We start from the raw sequence: 19,460 nt of genomic DNA, 5'->3' as shown, positions 1-19,460 counted from the left end.
GCTGCCTGGTGATGCTGGCTGTTGGCTGGGAGCTGAGGTGCGCTGGGGATTGGATTGTCTTAAAGGTCCCTTCTGTCCTACAAAGTGCGTAAGTTCTTCCCTCTTAAGAGCGTCACCTCATGAGACCGTCTTAGATTGCAAAGAAGAAATTCATTTAAGTTATCTTTAACTTACTTTATTGACACAGATGTGTTGTCAATAAAACCAATCAACCAGATTTCAGAAAAAAACAGGTGGGTGGTTCTGGATTCAAGGAAGCAGTAGATGTTTGTGGATCTTAGCTAAAACGTTCCCTGGTTTCTTCCTGCCTGCTCACTACTCCTTTAGCGTCTCCCATTTTCTGCTTCAGAGCAATTGCTTATGTCTAACATCAGCTCACCGTGATCCTTCCTCATGGCTCCCTTTACTCTGTCTGCATCCTTTCAAACTGTAGCTCCTAATGCTAAGGTCCCGGATCCTTAGTACAAATGAGAGGGGAAGATCTGATTGGCCAGGCACATAGAGTCAGGCCATGTGGTCACTGGCAACCCTAGATTGACTGCCCCTGGGTTAGATGTCCACTCTGAACTTAGCTGTGGCAGGGTGGGCCCAGGATTCTGTGGCAGGGCACAGGGCTGCCAAAGGGCTGCTCCTTCTGCAGGGGTGGTGGGAGCAGTGGGCAGTCCTGAAACAACTAGTACCAGGTAGTGTTAGTATTATAACATCTATATTACCTCCCTCACAGGAGTATCAAAACCAACATTAGTAATACGAGCTACCACTTAGTAAATGTCTACTATGTGCAAGGCCCTTTACCAACATTATCTCATTTATTCTTCAAAACAAGTTTGGGAGGAAGATTTAATCTCCATATTCAGATGAGGAAATGGCTGCTAAGAGATGATGTGTAATTTGCTCATCATCACACCGCTACCAATGGAGTGGCTGGGATTTGACTCCAGGGCAGGGCATCTTACAAAGCCCACTCCTTCTGCTCCATGGTTATTTGTGAAGCCATTTTGCAACGTGTAAAGAGTTTTACAACTGTAGTAAGATCTTCATTAAAATATCTTTTTTCCCTACAGACTTAGGTTTGACCTTAGTCCACTGACAAATGGTACGTTTTCTATCTCTAGGATAATGTTGAGGGTTATGGGAGTACGTAACAGACAATATTTCATATTTGTAAGCTACAGTGACAATTGCCCTATCAGTAAATTGCCAAGGATAATTGAAAACACAAAAATAAGTCAGACCCTAGCACAAGTCAGTGCATCTGGGGAAAACTGTGACCCTGCCAGTGGGTCTCCTCCCATCTCTGCGGGGAGTGGGGTGGCCTCTCGAGGCCTGTTCTGGCTCCTTACCATTCAGCATGAGGGCAGCCCCACCCCAAGTATGCTGTTAGGGAAGGCCTGGGTCTTGGTCAGCAGCATTCAGTACGTGCCCTCTAATGCCAGTCAGTGAGTAGAAAGTCACACTCTCTGCCCTTCAGTGTTTCCCCAAAGCTATGCTGCAAGGAGTAGTGGCTGTAATGGTCCCCTACCATGCCTCGAAATACTCTGCTTCATCCTGGGATGCGATCTGAAGCTCTGGGAGCTATCTGCATGCCGACAGTTTTGGTTCCTGATAGATTGGTTTTTACTGACCTGCATCTAGGCATTATGTCATCAGGGATAGTCCTGATGACGAATCAGGACAGCCTGTTAGGCTGTTACTGTATTTGCTGTGAGATGCTCTGAAGGCCAGGCTCCCTACATCGTTTAATTTCTTCCTAGGAGGAGCCACAGAAAAATTTCTCGTAGGCCTAAGTATCTGTATTCATAAGCGACCGATTTGTTTCAGCTTATGGACGCTTTGAACTGAGTGACGATTACCTCCCTGTGTTGACAAGTACAATGCTCAGAGGTAACTTTTTCCGTGGGTCCTAGAAAAGTCTAGAGCCCTCAGGGCATGTGTGAGGCTCCTGACCGCACCTACGACTTCCTTTTCTCCCTCCCTCCTCACTTTCCCTTCATTCTGATTTCTTCACTTACATGCTTTATATATATATTAGCTTAAAACTTTCTTTCGGCTCTTTCTGAGTTTGTATTAGCAGTTTGCTTGGTTATATGTTTTAAATTTAAAGAGCGGATAGATTTGGTAATTTTTCCCTTTATTTCTTCTTGGGGAGACAGTTGAGTCAACATTTGAAAACACATCTTTTCAGTGAAAAAACATGACCAGGAATAAACACCCTTTCTGTGAACCGCAGCCATTTCCTTCTCTAGTTTCCAGGGCACAGTTTATCCAGAGGAGTAACGTTAATGGGCCAAATAACCAAAGACCTTTCATGGACAAGATACCTGGAGCTTCTCTTGTGCTGTAGCCGCAGCCTTGGTGCGATCTTCTTGCCCACACCTGCCTCTGCTGGCCACCCCTCCCCCACCTCCCCAGGGCCTCGGTTCTTACCTTACCTGTCCTATGAAGCAAGCACACAGCTCCTGCCTCAAGCTGATCTGTTCTTGTTGGGTGGCTTCTGGGCTGATGACGTGATCAAGTCCCTTACCAGGCTATTCTCAGAACAGGAACAAGTGTGTTGAAGGATACAGGCTTCTTCTTAGATGGCTTAGAAGGCAAGAGGAATCACATCACTCCTCATACTGTTGTCCCCTTTCCAGTCTTCCCTCCTCCTTCCTTCAGTAGGAAACTGATATCACGGACTCCCACTGAGGAGGAAGAACTAGGGGAGCTCCCAGGGAGTGAAGGCCCTTTTAGGCACAGGTTTGAGAGGTACAATTGTTTAGGAGCACTCTTTCTAGGCTTTCAAAAGCCTACAAGAAGTTTAGCTCCAAAGCACATCTATATCGAGTTTGGGGGCACTTCTACACATAAATTCACCACTTTTTGTTTTCTTTGTGGAATTTAGCATCGTCACCTAAGAAAATAGGAGAGGCATTTCACAGCAGGCTGGAAACCAGTTTGGGTAACAGAATATCACAGTGACGTGTGTCAGAGTATGACAATCATTCTCATCAGTTAGGATGTTAAGGAGTTAAGTGAAGTTATTGCATAATGTTATGTTTGGGTGTGTAATTGTGATTGTCCAAGCTGTCATTTTTAAGTTGTATAGAAACTGGCTGAGTGTTTTCAAATCAAATATGTTTGGGTCCTCTTTTAAAAACTCAGTGGCTAATACAATCCTGTGCTCTAACTAGGTATTAGCTACACTGTCAATACAGTATTTGTTTAGAAAATATGGTGGAGATATAACCAGGTGTCTGTCAATTTCCAACATTATATTCTCAGGAGAGAAAAAGTATTACATTTAAGCCTTTTTAGATCTACTATGGGTATGACAAATACAACCAGTCTGTGCCTATTCAATCTTTGCTTTAAAAGGAATATGTTTTCCATCCCTAAGTAAATGGTACCGAAATTTAAAAAAGGAAAACTAGATAAGCTATGTAAGACTGCTCAGTATCTTGCGATATTAATTTCAAAACCATTCCCTTAAGAAAAAATGAAAATGTTCTGGTAAAATTCACATTTGCCTACTTTCACCCCCACCCTGCTTTTTAAGCTCAGCTGACCGTGTCTGTGTCTAAGACACAGGAAGGTCCCTAAGTCTCTCTGAGAAAACTTAGCCTGACATTTAAAGTGATTTTCTGTGGCCTTTAAGGTATGAGAGCAGCCACATTTGAACAAAACATTTTAATGAATAAGATAACCATGACTTAAAACAATTTTTTAAGAAGTTATATTATACCGATAACGTTCAAAACCTAAAGAAATACTATAGTGTAAAAATACGAGGGATGTTTGCTACACAGAAGGCCGTGTGTGCTTAACTTTTTTATTCTCTGAGAAAGAACACATTTAGGTACCTACGGACTATCACAAATTCAAAGGGATGTTAACATGTTATTTAACATCTGTCTGCTTCTCCCACTGTGTATTTGCCCGGCCCTTTAAAAACAATTTACACCGTCTTGACAAAATAGTTACAAAATACCACAAGGAACCTGTTTAAGAAATGAAAACTTGGCAAGCATTTTTCTATCAGTGGAGAGAAAAAGGCATTCAACAAATTAGTTTTGGCCGGGTCTTATCTTTTTGTGACAGTCCTAAACCCAACATAGGAGGCAAGGCCCTAAATGCACTGTCTGTGTAAACCTTCCCTCTACCAGGTGTGGGGTCCAGGTCGGAGATTGGAGAGGGGGTGTCTGCCCTGGAGCAGTCTTGTGATCTGAAGTCCTGATGCCATCTGACGGTTCTCTAGGGCTCAATGGCTTTTAAGCTTTGCCTTCCTTTAGGCAGTAAGGCCAGAGCTCTTCCAATGAATGGAGAATGTCTGAGTTTCCAGTTCAGCAAAACAAGAACTGTCAGACACCCAGGAAGATGCTCTCACAGGTGTGCTGCTTGACAACACTGTGTGAGTGCTGAGAAGTTGGGTCAGTGAATGTTTCCCAGTGCTAACAGCCACAAGGATCACAGCAGCTGTGTTCTAGAAGTTTAGAGGAAGAACAACAAAGGTCAGAGTGAAGCTGTGTGCTTCATTTTAAAGAATGTCATTTTATAACTCGAATTCCGAGCAATTATATTGCCCACCCACCCCCAGTCAAGGGCCTCCCCATGATAGCAGTAGGAGCACATTACATTTTCAGAGAGGATCTCAGGTTTTAATAAACTGAAGCAGACACGGTAGTATTTCGCCACTTTTGAACCACGAACGATGGGTCTGCCACAGTCCACCAGTGTGCCTTTTAAGTGAGATGAATCACACGTATTGCTGATTATGCACAGATGTCTTAAGTGCATTATCCAGTGTTCAAAACCCCAGGGTTGGTGAATTAAATGGAAACATGCTTTGAGCATGACATGGCACAGCCCAGGTCACAGATCACAGACTTCTGTCACAAGCGCACCCCGTGGAGAAATGAATCTTGGTGGAGAAGAGTGGTAGTATTTCTGTTTTCTGTTATTTTTCCCACTTCTCTGTTCTTAGGGTAAAGGCACGTGAATGGAAAATAGGGGCCAAAAGATATTATAGAAACAAAACTGGCCTCTAGGTGGTGCTTGAAAGCAGTATCAGGAAGGCCAGCATCCGTCAGGGTGAATGGGTACTGGTTGAACCTCAGTAACCTGCAGGCCTCTGGGCGTCTTCAGCAGGCTGACCTCACGGTTTCCTCAGTTCCTACAGGCGGCTCATTGGCCCAGTTCTAATACACTGATTTTTTCACCTGTGCCTCTGCCTCGAACAAACTTTTAAGCTGGTATTAATTAAAAAAAAAAAAATGTCCCATTGGTAGCAGGTCATATTTTATCTGCATAATAAATAGACTGGAAGAATATCCTAGTAGTAAGCTGTGAATTTGCATCAGATTAAAATACATTTTAAATTTAATTTATGAGAAGTTTTGTATTCCATTTATGTCTATAACTCATTCCTAGTAAAGTCAACAAACCAGAGGAAGGAAATACACTGAATCAAAGAGCTTTTGCCAGTCACAGGTCGTTTTGCACGAAGCTTTACTTTGAAACATTTGCCTGCTTTTCCCAGTCTCCTAGTCGGTTAGCCCTGTCCCATGCAGATGGAGCAGGCTGGACCTGCAGGAGCTTGGCTTGGCTTTGCTTTGCTTGCAAGTGGAATGTTTCCTAAGGGGATGGTTTATCTTTATTTTTGGTAAATTTTTAAAAAAGGTTACAGCTGTAACCTTTAAAAAAGGTTACATTTGATATCAAATACTAATCTGTAATTCTGTTAAAACATTTGTCATCAAGAAAAACAAAGACCCCACCCCCCACCCCACTGTGTGGATCATAATAAAACATAGGTAAGTGTGTGAATCCACATAAGTAGCCACTCATATACATGCTCACTCAAATGGCAGCCTTTAGTGTAAAAATGTAAGAATCTATAGATCCAAGCCGATTTTAACATATACTTTTTTTTATTAAATATGTAAAAAGATAACCGCAAGTCAAGTTATTCACATATTCAGAGACAAAAAGCTATTCTACCATGCGACAGTAGGTGGGTAATGTAAAATGAATGTGATACATCTGAATAAGACCTTTTCATCTATTATGTCATTACTTATCTATATTTATAATTAACAATACATATGTTTACATTCCTTTCAGTTTACATTTAATATATAACAAAAGCTTTATGGTGTACTATTTAGTAAAAGTAATTTGAATGCATATTAAACCTTAACGGAATAATGGAAATACTCACCAGGGAAGGGAGGAGTTCTTGGTTCCCTTCTGGAATTTACTTCTCTCAGGTCAACAGGGTGTTTGTCTTTTCTTTTTCTGCTTTTCTGCTTAGAAGACAGGCTCTCTCTTTGCCCCCTGCTTCGATCACTTCCCATCTGACATGAGCAGCGGAAGTGCTATAACCAGCCACAGTGGGTATGAGGGGGAGACTAAGAATGAAGTCCGGCTTCTGAGAGGAGGAGCAGGGCACACACTAAGGGATGACTTCTCAGCCCAGCAATGATGCATCCTGGGAAGGCATGGAGGAAAGCGTGCCCTGGATGCTGAGATGAGGGAACGAATGGGGTATAGTCATCAGGGAGAAAGTAGCAGGTCTGGCAAATGAGAGGTGTCTGCACAGAAGATCTGCAGCCAAAGAGGACTGAGAAACTTGGCTGTTTAAGATTCCCCAAGGTATCAGTGCTGTCACATGTGATACAGCGCAATGGAAAATGTCTCAGGTGGGGACAGCAAGAGGAATTTATAGATCTTCTCTACATAAATTGTCTGCCCCAAGATTCTGGGAAGGAGAATGAAGTATGATGACCGAGGAACGTCATCTTTGGAAGCTATCTGACCAGTATGTTTACAGCTGAGAAGGTTGGAGATTTGGGGGGAAATGGAGTGGCTGAGTGGCTGTCACTGGTGAGGCTTATGCAAGTTATACAGTAATCGTGTACACGTACGTGACAGGAGTTTGGTTCATGTGCACCTGGCACTGGGTATTACTGAGCGGTCCTGGGAAGGCAAAGAACTGTGTAGGAACCACCGAAGTATAAGCTGCATGGAATTATTTATTGTGCCTCTTCATAAAAGCTATTTTTTTAAAAAAAGGGAACTCAGTGAGTGCAACAGATGTGGGGGAACACACCGTTACGCATGATGCTGTATATAGCACAACCACTACCTGAAACCAGGTGTGGGAGGATGTCACTGCTGAGAGCCAGGCTTTCCAGCCTGAGAGAAAGGAGCTACTACTATAGCGCAGAGCAAGCAGGAGAGAGAAGAGAGGGAAACCAAACACCACGGAACATCTGTCCAATTCTGCACAGTGTGTTGTAATAACCTCAAAAATACAAGCAATCTTTTTCACATATAACTCAAATACCACTTTGCTGTAAAAGATTTATTTTGAGAAGACTTCTTTTGGTGGAAAGCTTCAATGCTAGAATTTAGAATCAGTATTTCATCAATTAATAAAGAAATGTCAAAGCTGCATGATACAGAATTCAGAAATTTATTTTAAGCTTTTCAGTTAAGAAGAAAGTGGGGTGGGCACAGTTGTTTGTTGTTTTGGTGGCACCTGCTAAGTCAAATAACAAGTGAAGGTAAATTTAAAGTTAGAAACCAAGTGAAATGAATTGATCCAGGAAGGAATCCCATCTGTCAAAGGAAAAAAATAAAATAAAGAGGCAAAGATTTGGAAAGATACTAAGAAAATGTGCAAATATTAGTTAAAAAAATAAGGAATGCTTTTAATTCATTAATGTATCCTCGATTTATGAATTGCCACGGTTTAGCAAAGGTCAATGACAAGGAGGGCCGCAGTATAAAGAGGGGAAATTCCTCATTCCAGAAGGTACTGGGAGTCATAGATTATTCTGTGCTGTTATTCCAGTGTCAACACCAGACTTCAGAACCATGATTCTCCCTTGGAATTATACTCCTAGGAATCAGGTCTTCACTTCCAGCAAGTGTACAGCATGAGGCAGAACTCTGACACTCGGGGCTTCACAGCCCGCAGTGATTCTTTAGTCCCCTAGTTGGATGACAGGGTTGGCGCGGAACCTCACACAAGGAGGCAGGAAGACCTGTACCTATGCAGATCCCCTCTGGACTGCAGATAACTGATGACAGCTTCCTGGGGAGAGTGGTTGCCCACCAAAGAGGACCCTGAGAAAGAAAACAGCGTGGAAACCTGGGTGGGGGAGGGGAGGGGCAAGCAGTTAGAGGGCCAAGTTGAGATGGTGTTTTCCTTGAGTGAATGTCTTTAAAAACTAACAACACACTGTGTGGTTGTCTAACATGCTGACGTATGAACACTGCTGGGCCCTGAAGTCCTAATTTTGATTCCATTCTTTTTTTCCCTTTAGTGTTACAAGTAGAGGGAGAAACTGACTCTGTTTTTCCCTATGAAACAAGTCACTGTCATTATGGCTTTCATATCAAGTATCTCTTTCCCTTTGTTCCAATTTATTATTTGAACCAAATTTATGTTCAGAGGTTAGACTTGCAAAAACATCAAAGCACCACAAATGTGTGTGACATCTAGTGACACTGGGTTGAGAAATGCCAATATAAATACCATATATCAAATTACCATTGTTTCACACCAGGATAAAAAGGGGGTGTTGGTGGTGGTAGTGGGGTGGGTGGGGAGAGCTGTTCTGGAAAGAAATGAAAAGAGCAGAACCAATTTCACGCAGCCAGGTGGCGAAGTTGAAGGTTTGTGACCCCATGATCTCTCAGGGGGGCCGCCAAACGGCCGGCTGCTAATGTGTCTTGGCAAAGGAAATGGGAACTGAGTGCGGTGGCTGGCATATGCGACAGCGCGGTGATGTTACCGGCAGACTGGGAACAACTGGTTTCTGTTGAGCTTGAGGCCACACGTGTTCCAATTTTCCAGAAGAAAAGTTCCCACACAAAATGGAAGTGTCGAGAGCTGCCAAGACGGTTCAGTACTCTTCCTGCTGCTGGGGCTGCTGTTCGTGGACTTGTTCCTCTGCTTCCGGCTCTTCTGGGTGGCCTTCCTGCGGGGCAGGGGGAGAAGTTGCGGTTGAAACAATTTACTGTGTCAGGGGCTCTGCAGTGCCCCCAACCCCGTGATCACTGCCTGGCACGGCGTCGCCAGGCGGTGGGGAATACGGACCAAGGGACAAGTCGCCACACAAGTGCCTCCTCCTCTCCTGAGCCGATGCACACACTTGGGGATGCCTTCGCTTCCCTGCTCCATCACAGAACAGATCATTCTAGAGCACAGTCATCAGGCTTTATGCACCAAATTTTCCTTCTGTTTTGGAAGGAAATCTTCACAGAACCTACTACTTATTTTCCTACCCTCTGTAGAAGAGTATACCAAACGCAATGACTGACAAACATCATGAGAACTGGGAATGAATCTGCTGTGACACAGCACGGAGCCCCAGGCCCCTGCAGTGTGTCACATGGTCACCCTGACACTAACTGCCCGTGATGTGGAGCTTCTGATCTGCTTCCTGTGTCCTGTCCTGCTGACATGCTTCTCGCATCCTTCTCGCGTCCTTCAAGCATGCCGGCTTGAAGTAGACCCCTTGTTATAATCTATGACTCATCCGATATAGGGTTAGCTTGTCAGAGAAGCAACTTGTTAGAGTGGTTAGGTGAGGAGAAGATAATAACCAAGTGTTGAGGAGAGGACCTGCTAAACGCATGATTCAGTCTTAATGACTGACAATGCTTTAAAGTATTGCTTCTGCTTGGGGTTTCTGCATTCATTGCCCAGACACTGAAAGAATGGCTCTCTGAATCCAGAATGCAGCAAGTTGGGGTGTGTGGGGTTGGGGTGGGGGTGCTGATGGTCATGCGAAGGGTAGAAGAGAAGCTGAGTATAGTTTCTAGGCAGGCCCAAGAGGCAAGAACTCTTGCCTAAGGTGAGTCCTGCCTGCCAGTAGCTAGGACTTCATGGTCCATGTCAACTGTTACTTTGGGGTTCATCTGCTGGTGTTCCTACACAAGGACTCCCTTTTGGGATAAGATCTGGCTCCAAGTTAGAACCAGGCCTTCTCACCCATTGGAAGCACAGGGCTGGGAAGATTTAATCCTGCATGCTGCCTTCCTCCTGGTTAACGGACACCGTGATGGACAGATGGCAGCACCGTTGACTCAGGCTCACAGTGCTATGCATCCCTCAGAGGCTTTTGCTTCTAACAAGCTTGTGGAGAGAATAACCGTAATTCATCTGTTGTTACCAGACTACAAAGCACTGTCTACATATGGAACTTCATGTCCATCCCACTTTGGGTGGTACACACACACACGACAAGCCAAGCCAACCTTTGGTTTCTTCCATCGGATCTGAACATTTTGAGAACCATATTTTGTGAGGCCATCACTGTTTCTGGGCCTTGACCAGACAGATTCTCAGGGCTTCAAAAATCTATAGTCTGAGCTAATGATAACCAAGAGAGAAGTTGAAAAACTATCCGGGGAAAATGAAAAGAGGGGTGGAGCATCCCCAAACCCCAGATGGTTTCTTATACTTGAGGAAAAATTCATAGTTAGGATTTTAATCTTACATGGAGTAAACATTTGCCTGGTATTCGGCTGGAATAAGACAAAGTAAACTTGCCAGTGGCTTGTTGCGTTCTGTGGAAACACTAACACACATGCAGCTTAACCACAGAACCCACAGAGCATCCATAGGACACCCGGACAAACAGACACAAGCACTTCTCCCAGCTTCAACCTGGTGTGAGGAGAAGCTCGAAAGCCCAGCCCGTCCTCTCTCACCTTCCAGCGCGGCCCTGTGGGAGGTGAAGCCCCATCAGGCTCCCACTCCTGCTGCCAGCTGCTGGGGCCTTTCCCTCCCGGCCCCGGCAGACGGGGGGTGATCTGCCTGCTTGCTTCTCTTGTTCCTCCACTGATCCTCACATCTGCTTTCCATCACTGGATGGAGCCACACTCGGGGTCTCCTTCCGCACACTCACTCATGAGTAGCAACCCCAGTGGTAAGGACCTCCCCACAGAGGAGGCCTTCTAGAAGTATTTTCAACAAAGGGTTGTCCCACAGGGCTGGTCTGTCCGGGCAATGAGTAACCAAGACAACCAGCTATGAAATAAAAACAGACAGTCGTGGGGCTTATGGGGATGAAAAAAGTGTCTAGATCAATTTCTCCTTTAACTACGCTCTGATCTTTCACGAAGAAATAATCCTTACACACACTGTTACTTTCATTTGCTCAGACAGCTGAAAATCACTTGAGATTTGGCTGCACAAGCCTACTTTTCTCAATCAAAGTCCCTGTACACCCTCCCCACTCCATGTCCACCCATCTCTTCCCAGATTAATTTATGGATGCATGTCCCATAGGCATGGGTCAGTGGATCAGATGACATTGCTGTTTATTCCTCCAGGAATCTCAAATGCACTGGCTGAGCTGTCATTCCCACGGAGGTCCCAGGCCAGTATCCTAAGGCACATCGGCCATGGCACTCTGACCACGAGTGTCACTTCAGAACACGCGCGAAGGGCGCCTCATACTTACGTGCTCGTCCGAAGCATAGAGAACTTCCATTAGTCGCTGCACGAGATCATCGTTTTCCTGCCCGTGTTCTTGGCAGAGTAGTTCAATCTCTCTCAACTTTCCGAAGTAGAAATCCCTTTCCTTTTCCACGCCTTCGAGGGCAAGTTTTAATGAATGTACCTGCAAGGGGGTGAGGGTGGAAAAGAAAAACCCCCAAATACAGTATAAGAAATAAACTATGAACTATGCCTGCGTATAAAGACCCAAAACATGAAAAGACAGATATGCAACAATAACCGATGTGCAAGTCTGAGGGAGAAACAAGGGGCTGTTGTTTGGAGCTTGAGCCTGGGCCAGAACGTCCAACCTCAACAGCACACTAGTCATTCCCCTCCGTCAGCGGAGTGTTTATTAACCAGGGTCAGAGGGATCGTTCTGCTGGAGCCAGTTCTATCCAGGCTCTGAGTAAGCTTTCCTCTCCTGCTAATACGGGCCAGAGTACCTCTTTCTCCTGCCTTGTCCATCCTCATAGGAGGAGGGAGAAGAGGGAAAGGAGAGAGGCCCTCACTGTGGTTACTTTAGATGTATTTTGAGGACACTTCTGGCTTCAGATCACTTGCATTAACAGTCACCCTTAGATCATACACATTCTGAGCTAAACTAGACAAATGCTGTCTCCTGAGAAATTGGGTCCTGGCCACATAAGGAAACCTGGCTAAGACTAAAAAGCCTGGCTGCATCTGTCTTAATTTCTCTCTCTAGTTCTGGCTTTGTGGAAGGTTTTCACTGGAAAGGCGGGAAGAGATGGAAGCTCCATTCCCACAGCAAACTAGCCTTCGTTTCCTGTTTTCTCCCCCTTAATGCTGGTTCGAGGACCTTCCAGGGTTGTGCAGCCTCTCACAGTGGCTACAGAGACAGTGCTAGTGAAAGGAAGGAGGCAATGGTGAGGCAGAGCCCGACAGAGCTGTCACCTGGGCTCGGGCTGAGGAAACACCGAAGGGCGTGTAAACCGATCTGCGCTCAAATCCCAGGCAGCTGCACTCAGTCCCAAACCATCACCGGGTCCTGCTCTCTGAGAATCCCTCAGGTTTCTTTTACCCTTTATGCATTTTCTATTTATACAGACGATATTCTTTAGATGGTAAAGTAAGCCTTTCATGGCTCTCCTCAGGTAAAATCTCTTCCAGTATATTAAAAATCACCCTTAACTGAATTTCCAAAATTTACTTTTGGAATGGAAAATTTTCTTCTTTCTAGTCACTCTGGACCTTTGTACATGCTATTTATCGGTCTGGAATCAGTGATTTATTGAAATATATACTGAGCACACGCAGTGTCCATTCAGAATTTCCTGCACACCTGGCACACGGGTATCCATCCTGTGAGACTCAGGGATACAGTCTCTGAGTTCATCTCCCTGACACCCTCTGGTAGCTGCACACCAAGCAGCGGAGCACAAGTTTGCTAACATTTAATTCTTATTTCTGATAATACCATGGCTTGGACATTGGTAAAAACTGAAGGCAACCTGCAGCCTGAATTCCAGGGAAAAGAAAACTCCCTTTGTTGTAGAAATCCTTTCTTGCTTTCATATAAACAAACCCCCTGCCCAGGCTCGGCCACAGAATCCACCTGAAGCCTGAACTGGTACCAGCAGATGGATCCGTGGCAGGTTAGGTATCTGCCAGCTCCCCCTGAACAGGAAAGGAGGGTCTCTGGACGCATCTGACCCACAAACACTGTTTGTCTGCCTCCAGAGTGCCTTGGGCTGCACGATGAGCAAAGAGCTGAGGCTTTTGTAGAAATACCCAGCCCAAGCCAGCCTTTGGTGGTATTCCAGATGCATTAGGTAATAGATGCACAGCTATAAACACTCTCTAGTAAAAGCCCACAGGAGCTAAATTATATGATGAAAGATCAATTGGCAACCAAAATTCCATTTTCACAGTCTCACTCATAAAGACTGATGCCTTCCTGGTCCCTCACATGTCACAGCGGAAGCCTACGCAGTGGGAGGGGGAGAGATCCTGGGGAGAGACGAGAAGTTTTCTTCTTCTGATTCTCCCCACCCTCTCAGTGTCCACCCACTTCAGGTCCTCCAGGCCTCAGTGGCTGCCCGGGCTAACAATGCCCACTCTCTGGCCCCACAGCAGTGACTCCAGGCCTGTTTGCTAACCCGCTCTCCAGAAACTGTCCCTAATTATTGTAGTGATGCCTTTTTCTCCCCGAAGTCTTTCGAGTCATTGCTATCCTTGGAATTGTCTAGCGCAGTAGTACTTTTATAGTATGTCATGAGAGACTGTCTGAATAAAGGCATGAGGCCAAGTAAATGAGAATTCTTAGTTTATGGCACTTGTCACTTTCTCTATTACTACTGTAATTCACTCTTCAGCCTAGGCATTTTCGCTCAGCCATTCCTTGTCCTAGTGGCCTCAGTTCGAACATAGTGATGCCTGTGTGGCTCCCCACCAGCTTCAGGGGACACCCTGCAGGCTTCAGGGACAGGAAATAGAGGGAGCCGTCACAGATAACCACTGAAATGGATCTGGAGTAAGCGCTCTCTAAATAGTTGTTGAATGAAGGCTCCAAATTTAGGATGCGTATGACCTTCCCTCTGAGGGCAGAGGGTAGGGGACAGGCACACTCTTCCTCGAAGTGAATGCATCAGGGGGCAGGAGGGGTGTGAAGCCTTTTGGAAGTAACAAAGGAATTAACACAAGAAGAAGGAAGACCACTGGAGTGTCCCTCTTTTCTCACTCTGTCCTCTCCAAAGTGGCATTTTGGATGGTAGGACAAGGTCTGGGTGCCCAGGGGTTGTGGCGTTCTTTGTATGACTGGAAAGGTCATGGGAGCCTAGAGCCAATGCAAGGAGAGGGAGCGGGGCTCCTTGGCTAAGGCTGTAAGGGAGAGAGGGGCAGGATGGACCACGTGGTCACACTTTGGGTGGGAGGCTTGGGAACCTGGGTGGGGTAGAGCAGGACGACAGGGAGCAGTGAAATCATGAAGAAATATGAGATAATAAAGATACCAAAAGAATCTGAGCTCCTAAGGAGAAAAGAGTTATAGATTCAGAGTATTACAGACCCACGCCTGATGCTTTTTATGTCCACCCCATTTGTTTAAAGCATGAGGCATGTGGCCCAGGGTGCATTCCGGCTGTCCTAACGGCCTGTCATCTGAGAAGAACTCGTTACTAGAAATTCTATATGGGCTCAAACTGAGACTCAGCAGGTAATGAGAATAGTCCACAGTTTCTAAATCAGAGTCCTACCCACCGGGTGACTTAAGGTGTCACCTTTTTCATTACAAGAACCAGAATTGTAAAGCTCTGCTAGAAACACCCTAGCTAAGCAACTGCCTGCTTTTAGAACTAGGTTCTTGATTGCAAACATACAATGAGATCAAAAACTGTTTCCAGACTCTTGCTGGCTCATCAAGAATCAGATTAATCATGGGGAATGGCCCAGTGAGGGGGCCTGGGAACAGTCTGAGGACCTCAAATACAGGCTCCTCTGTCAGGGGTAGGAGAAGTCAGGATAAAAGGCCCTGCTCCTAACTCAGGGCCAGCGTAGGTGGCTTTTGCAGTGGGCCCTTCCCTACCAACTGTTTTATTACTTTTAAAACTATGTACAATTTTAGGCAAAATCAGCTATTGTTAGCTAGAAAGCATACCTAAGCTTTTATATAGAACATTTCAAAGGCAGCAGAGCTAGATTGACTGTAATGGTGAAGAATATTAAATCAAAAGGAAAGTTCTACTGAAAACACAGCTGTGGACTTTCTGATCACCCCAATATTAGGTTCAGTGCTCCTGTGGTAATAGACTTCAGCTGTTGTGGAAAGTGTTAGATTTTTTGGTTTTGCTTGCGTCATTGCCCACCTTGTACAATTGTTGTCTGTAAGTAAGTTCTATGAGGGGAGAGAAGCTAGCTGTCTTGCTACCATTATGTTATTAGCATCAAGCCCAGTGTCTGTTACATAGAACAAGCTTAACAAATATTTGCTGAAGGAAAGATGGAGGAAGGGAACTAACCGTAAAACCCTTAACACCATCTAGACTGGCCAGAAGTGAGCAGATAGGCCAGGGTCTAGCCCGGAGCTCATGACAAGCACTGATGTGTGGAAGGGGAGGTTGGCCTGCATTTACCTGGGGCTGAGTCATTTGTCCTTCTGTCTCCACGTTTAGCTTTGAGATTTGTGACTAACATCTTTCATTCAGAATGGGCCACTGATTTTATCTGCCCGAACAACTCCTTCTATTCTTACTTGCTTGCAGCCACCAATTCGGCCTCCCCTTCCCTCATCACAGGCCGATAAGGGGTTTGCTTCCTCCCCGCCTCACACCTGTCACTGCTCCCAGAGACACGGCCAGGGCTGATGCGTTACCTGTTCATTAAGCTGTATGACCTGTGTTTCCAAATCTTTATCAGATTTGGATGCTGAGCTGCTGGACGAAGCCCTTTTGGCTGATGAGGGCCGAGAAGGTGTGGAACCTGGTTTAGAGGCTGGACTTGATTTAGCCGCACCTGAAAGTAACCAGAATAAATGATAAATATTGGCAACAGTGAAAATGCTTTTTAGACATATAGCAAATGCAGATGTCTATAAGGGGGTTTGCTAAAATGTATAGGAGACAGTGCCAGAAATCCCTTTCCGTAACAGAAGTGGCACAAATACACATAGAAGGAGTGCACACAATAAAACGACAGTGTCATCTTGGACAATTTATTTAATTTTTCTGAGCACTGTCTTTTTATTCCGGCAAGTTACGTGATTAATGCAGTTGTCCTTTCTCCCTCCAGAGAGGTAAGAGTAACAGATACAAAGGGATTTTAAGTTCTTTTAAAGAGGAAAGGCTCTTAGATAAGCTCCAAGCATCACCATAGTTGAGTTTCTAACAAGAAAAGAAAGATCTTATAATAAATACTTCAGAAGAAATATCAAAACAAATGTATGTTTTTTGTTGTTAATATATTGCCTGGCTTTAGCTACTGAACGAGCCTGGGAACAATGACCTCTCCATAGCAGTGAACACTCCTGCTGGCCAAGTCCTGGTTTCTCAATTTTATTCTGCAATAAAATGGCTACTCCAAAAATGGCTGATTGCAGGGGTGGGTGCAGGGAGAATACAAGGTGAGCCTGGAACACCGTGTTGTGTCCAAAGCAAGGATGTGTTCAAGGATTAGTGTAAAAGGATACAGGGGCCAGCTTGAAGGGGCTCCCAAATAGCCACACTTGGGACAGTTTGCATACCAAAAAGAATAAAGGCTGTAAGGATTATAATGCATTAATTACATAAAAGTCTAGTCCATTTTATTGAGGGGGAGGACAGGAGGGGGATAAAGATCTTTACAGAACACTGACAGTAGAAAAAATGTTAGAACTAGAAAAATCACAATTTTGCAACACTCTTGACTGACTCAGGAAAGGCTCATTGATGGACTCTGAAACATTAATTGAGAGGTTTTTGGGGAACAAGAAATTCACATGTATCAAGATTATTGGCCTATAAATGACTGATTATACAGGGAAAAGATACGCCTTTACAATGGGGAAGTCTGGGGAGCAGCATCTTGACCAAGTGATTCAACAGTGTCACTAATAATGATAAAAACTGGAAAAAAACCAAAAACCAGTGATTTCAGGTAAGACCTCACCTACCTGGAGCTTGGCTCATGATAGGCTCTCTCATTGTCTAGAACATGGCACGACATAGGAAATGGCCTCAGCGGCCAAAACAGAAGGTATAAGGTCTATGCAGTGAAGTTTATGTACGTCATGAATTAAGAAATTCAGGGTCATTACCGGGGCCTACCCATTCCCTTTTTCTGACCAGGCGGCAGCTCTGTCTACTGTGGGTGCTCCTCCTGTGTGCTCCCATTGGCCAAATCTCCACCACGACCCCCCATACTCTGCTCCTCTAGAAGGCTCTTGGACAGCAAGGAACGTGCCATATTCAGCTTTGTAACACCAGTGCTTAGCACAATGCTTGGCTGAACATATATTTGTTGAAAGAACAAATGTTTAAATAAATACATGAACAAGCAAATAGAAGCTGCTTAGATGGTTTGCAGTTTTACAATTTCCAACTTATTAACCAGTTTATCAGTACCAAACAGATGAGAACGAGGCAAGGGGTTATGAAGGCTAAGAGTGCTGACAGCTGTGACACATTTCAAACACTCTCCTAATCACAAAGTAGCAAACAGGAAGACTATAAAATTTAGATTTGTATGTTTTCAGGTACCTGGAGTCATCAGTTATAGACGCGAAGTCAAACACACACTCAAGAAGCACTGACAGCATACTCTTAAAATAAGAGAAACACCGAACACATTCGAACATATTTTAAAACGGGAGCAATGAAATCGGGACTGATGTAAAATAGTTTGAATATTCCAAGGGTGCTCTTCAGTGACCTGGAAATCTCACTTATGCAGAAGAACTTCCCAAGGATTCTAGAAGCTGATGCTCTGCTTTATTTGTGACTGACATACAGGGAGGGGCGAGGCTCCTTCATCTCGGTAGAAGCCCATACAAAAACACTCCTGGAACACTATGTCCATGTCCCATTGGCCAGGTTCTCTAATTAAAGGACAAGCCAACAGGGAAAGAAAACAGTGTGGAGAACAGCAGGAGGGGCAGGGTGAGAATATGTTGACCTGGCAAAAAGCCTTCTCTAAGGACAGCCACCAGGCAGCCTAGCTGGGGAAGCAGCTTTTGAAAAATCAAGTTACTTCAGACCTTTTTATAAGCAATACGTCATCTTTTAATACAAAGAAAGTCTAACACAGAGCAGATCAAAGACTGTCTGATCAACGTCTTATTTACTAAGTATATATTAATGAAGTGCCTGCCATGAGCTATATAGTAGAAATCCCTGCTCTCCAGGAGCTCATGGTCTTGTGGGAGTGACAGTCATTGAGCTAAGAATCCTCAGGCACAGCCATGTTCAACATTCTCCGTGTACATGATCATAGAATACGATTTGGGCTGTATTCCCTCTGCCTCAAACACTCTTCCTCCCCCCCTTTGAGTGACAAAGGCTGCCATCCTTCAGGTCTTGGCTTAGATGCTACAGCTCCGGGAGGCCATAGCATAGCAGCTATCAGCTGTAATGGTATACAGCACTCCCCCATTATCCGCGGTTTTGCTTGCTGCAGTTCCAACGCGTGGTCAACCACTGTCTGAAATAGTAAATGGGAAAATTCCAGAAATAAACAATTTATAAGTTTGAAACTGCACGCTGACTGAGCAGCATGATGAAATCCTGCGCCGTCCTGCCCTGTCCCACCTGGGATGTGTACCATTCCTTTGTCCAGTGCACACACTGTCCATGCTCCCAGCCCATTAGTCACTGAGCAGCTGCCTCAGCTATCTGACTGTCGCAGTATCTCAGTGCCTGTGTTCAAGGAACCTTTATTTTACTTAACGCCATATTCACATAACTAACCTTTATTTTACTAAACACCATATTCACATAATTTTTATTACAGTATATCGTTAGAATTGTTCTATTTTATTATTATTGTTGTTGTCAATCCCTTACTGTGCCTGATTTACAAATTATACCTTATCATAGTATGTATGTATGTATAGGAAAAAACGTAGTATATACAGGGTTTGGTACTATCCACGGTTTCGGGCATCCACTGGGGGTCTTGGAAGTATCCCCTGTGGATTTAAGGAACTACTGTAGTTATTTATTTAATGCCTACTTCTCCTGTTAGACAAACTCCAGGAGGTAGGAATTGTGTCTGTTTTGTTTACCACTTTATGTTCCCACACCAATCACAGTGACTGACCCAGAGGATACACTCAAAAAGTCTTTATAACTCATTAAACAACTGCTAGGAGTGAACTGCCACAGTGAAGATACCAGAGAAAGCTCGAGAGCAGATGCTAACATCCAAGTCACTGACAGGAAGAGCCAGCAGTACACGAAGGAAACCAAACAAAAACCACCAGCCTTCCCAGAAAGAGATCTCTTACCTGGTTTCCTCTCAAGATCACCTTCCC

The 19,460-nt window shown here is 44.6% G+C and overlaps 1 protein-coding gene across 3 annotated transcripts in view; it reads right to left on the bottom strand.

Moving 5' to 3' along the window:
• Window positions 1–6,993: 6,993 nt before the first annotated feature.
• MAPRE2 (microtubule associated protein RP/EB family member 2) overlaps window positions 6,994–19,460 on the bottom strand; it is a 142,149-nt gene continuing 129,682 nt past the window's right edge. For all 3 annotated transcript variants that reach the window (XM_033087320.1, XM_033087319.1, XM_033087318.1), the window contains 3 exons: window positions 15,828–15,967; window positions 11,463–11,621; window positions 6,994–8,969 (listed from right to left, as the gene is read on the bottom strand). In XM_033087320.1, the coding sequence (XP_032943211.1) occupies window positions 8,895–8,969; window positions 11,463–11,621; window positions 15,828–15,967 (374 nt within the window). In that variant the 3' untranslated portion in view covers window positions 6,994–8,894. The remainder of the gene's footprint in view (window positions 8,970–11,462; window positions 11,622–15,827; window positions 15,968–19,460) is intronic.

The sequence above is a fragment of the Rhinolophus ferrumequinum genome, chromosome 19 (genome assembly GCF_004115265.2).
Source record: "Rhinolophus ferrumequinum isolate MPI-CBG mRhiFer1 chromosome 19, mRhiFer1_v1.p, whole genome shotgun sequence".
Taxonomy (NCBI): domain Eukaryota; kingdom Metazoa; phylum Chordata; class Mammalia; order Chiroptera; family Rhinolophidae; genus Rhinolophus; species Rhinolophus ferrumequinum.
This window is presented reverse-complemented; position numbering and strand designations above follow the sequence as displayed.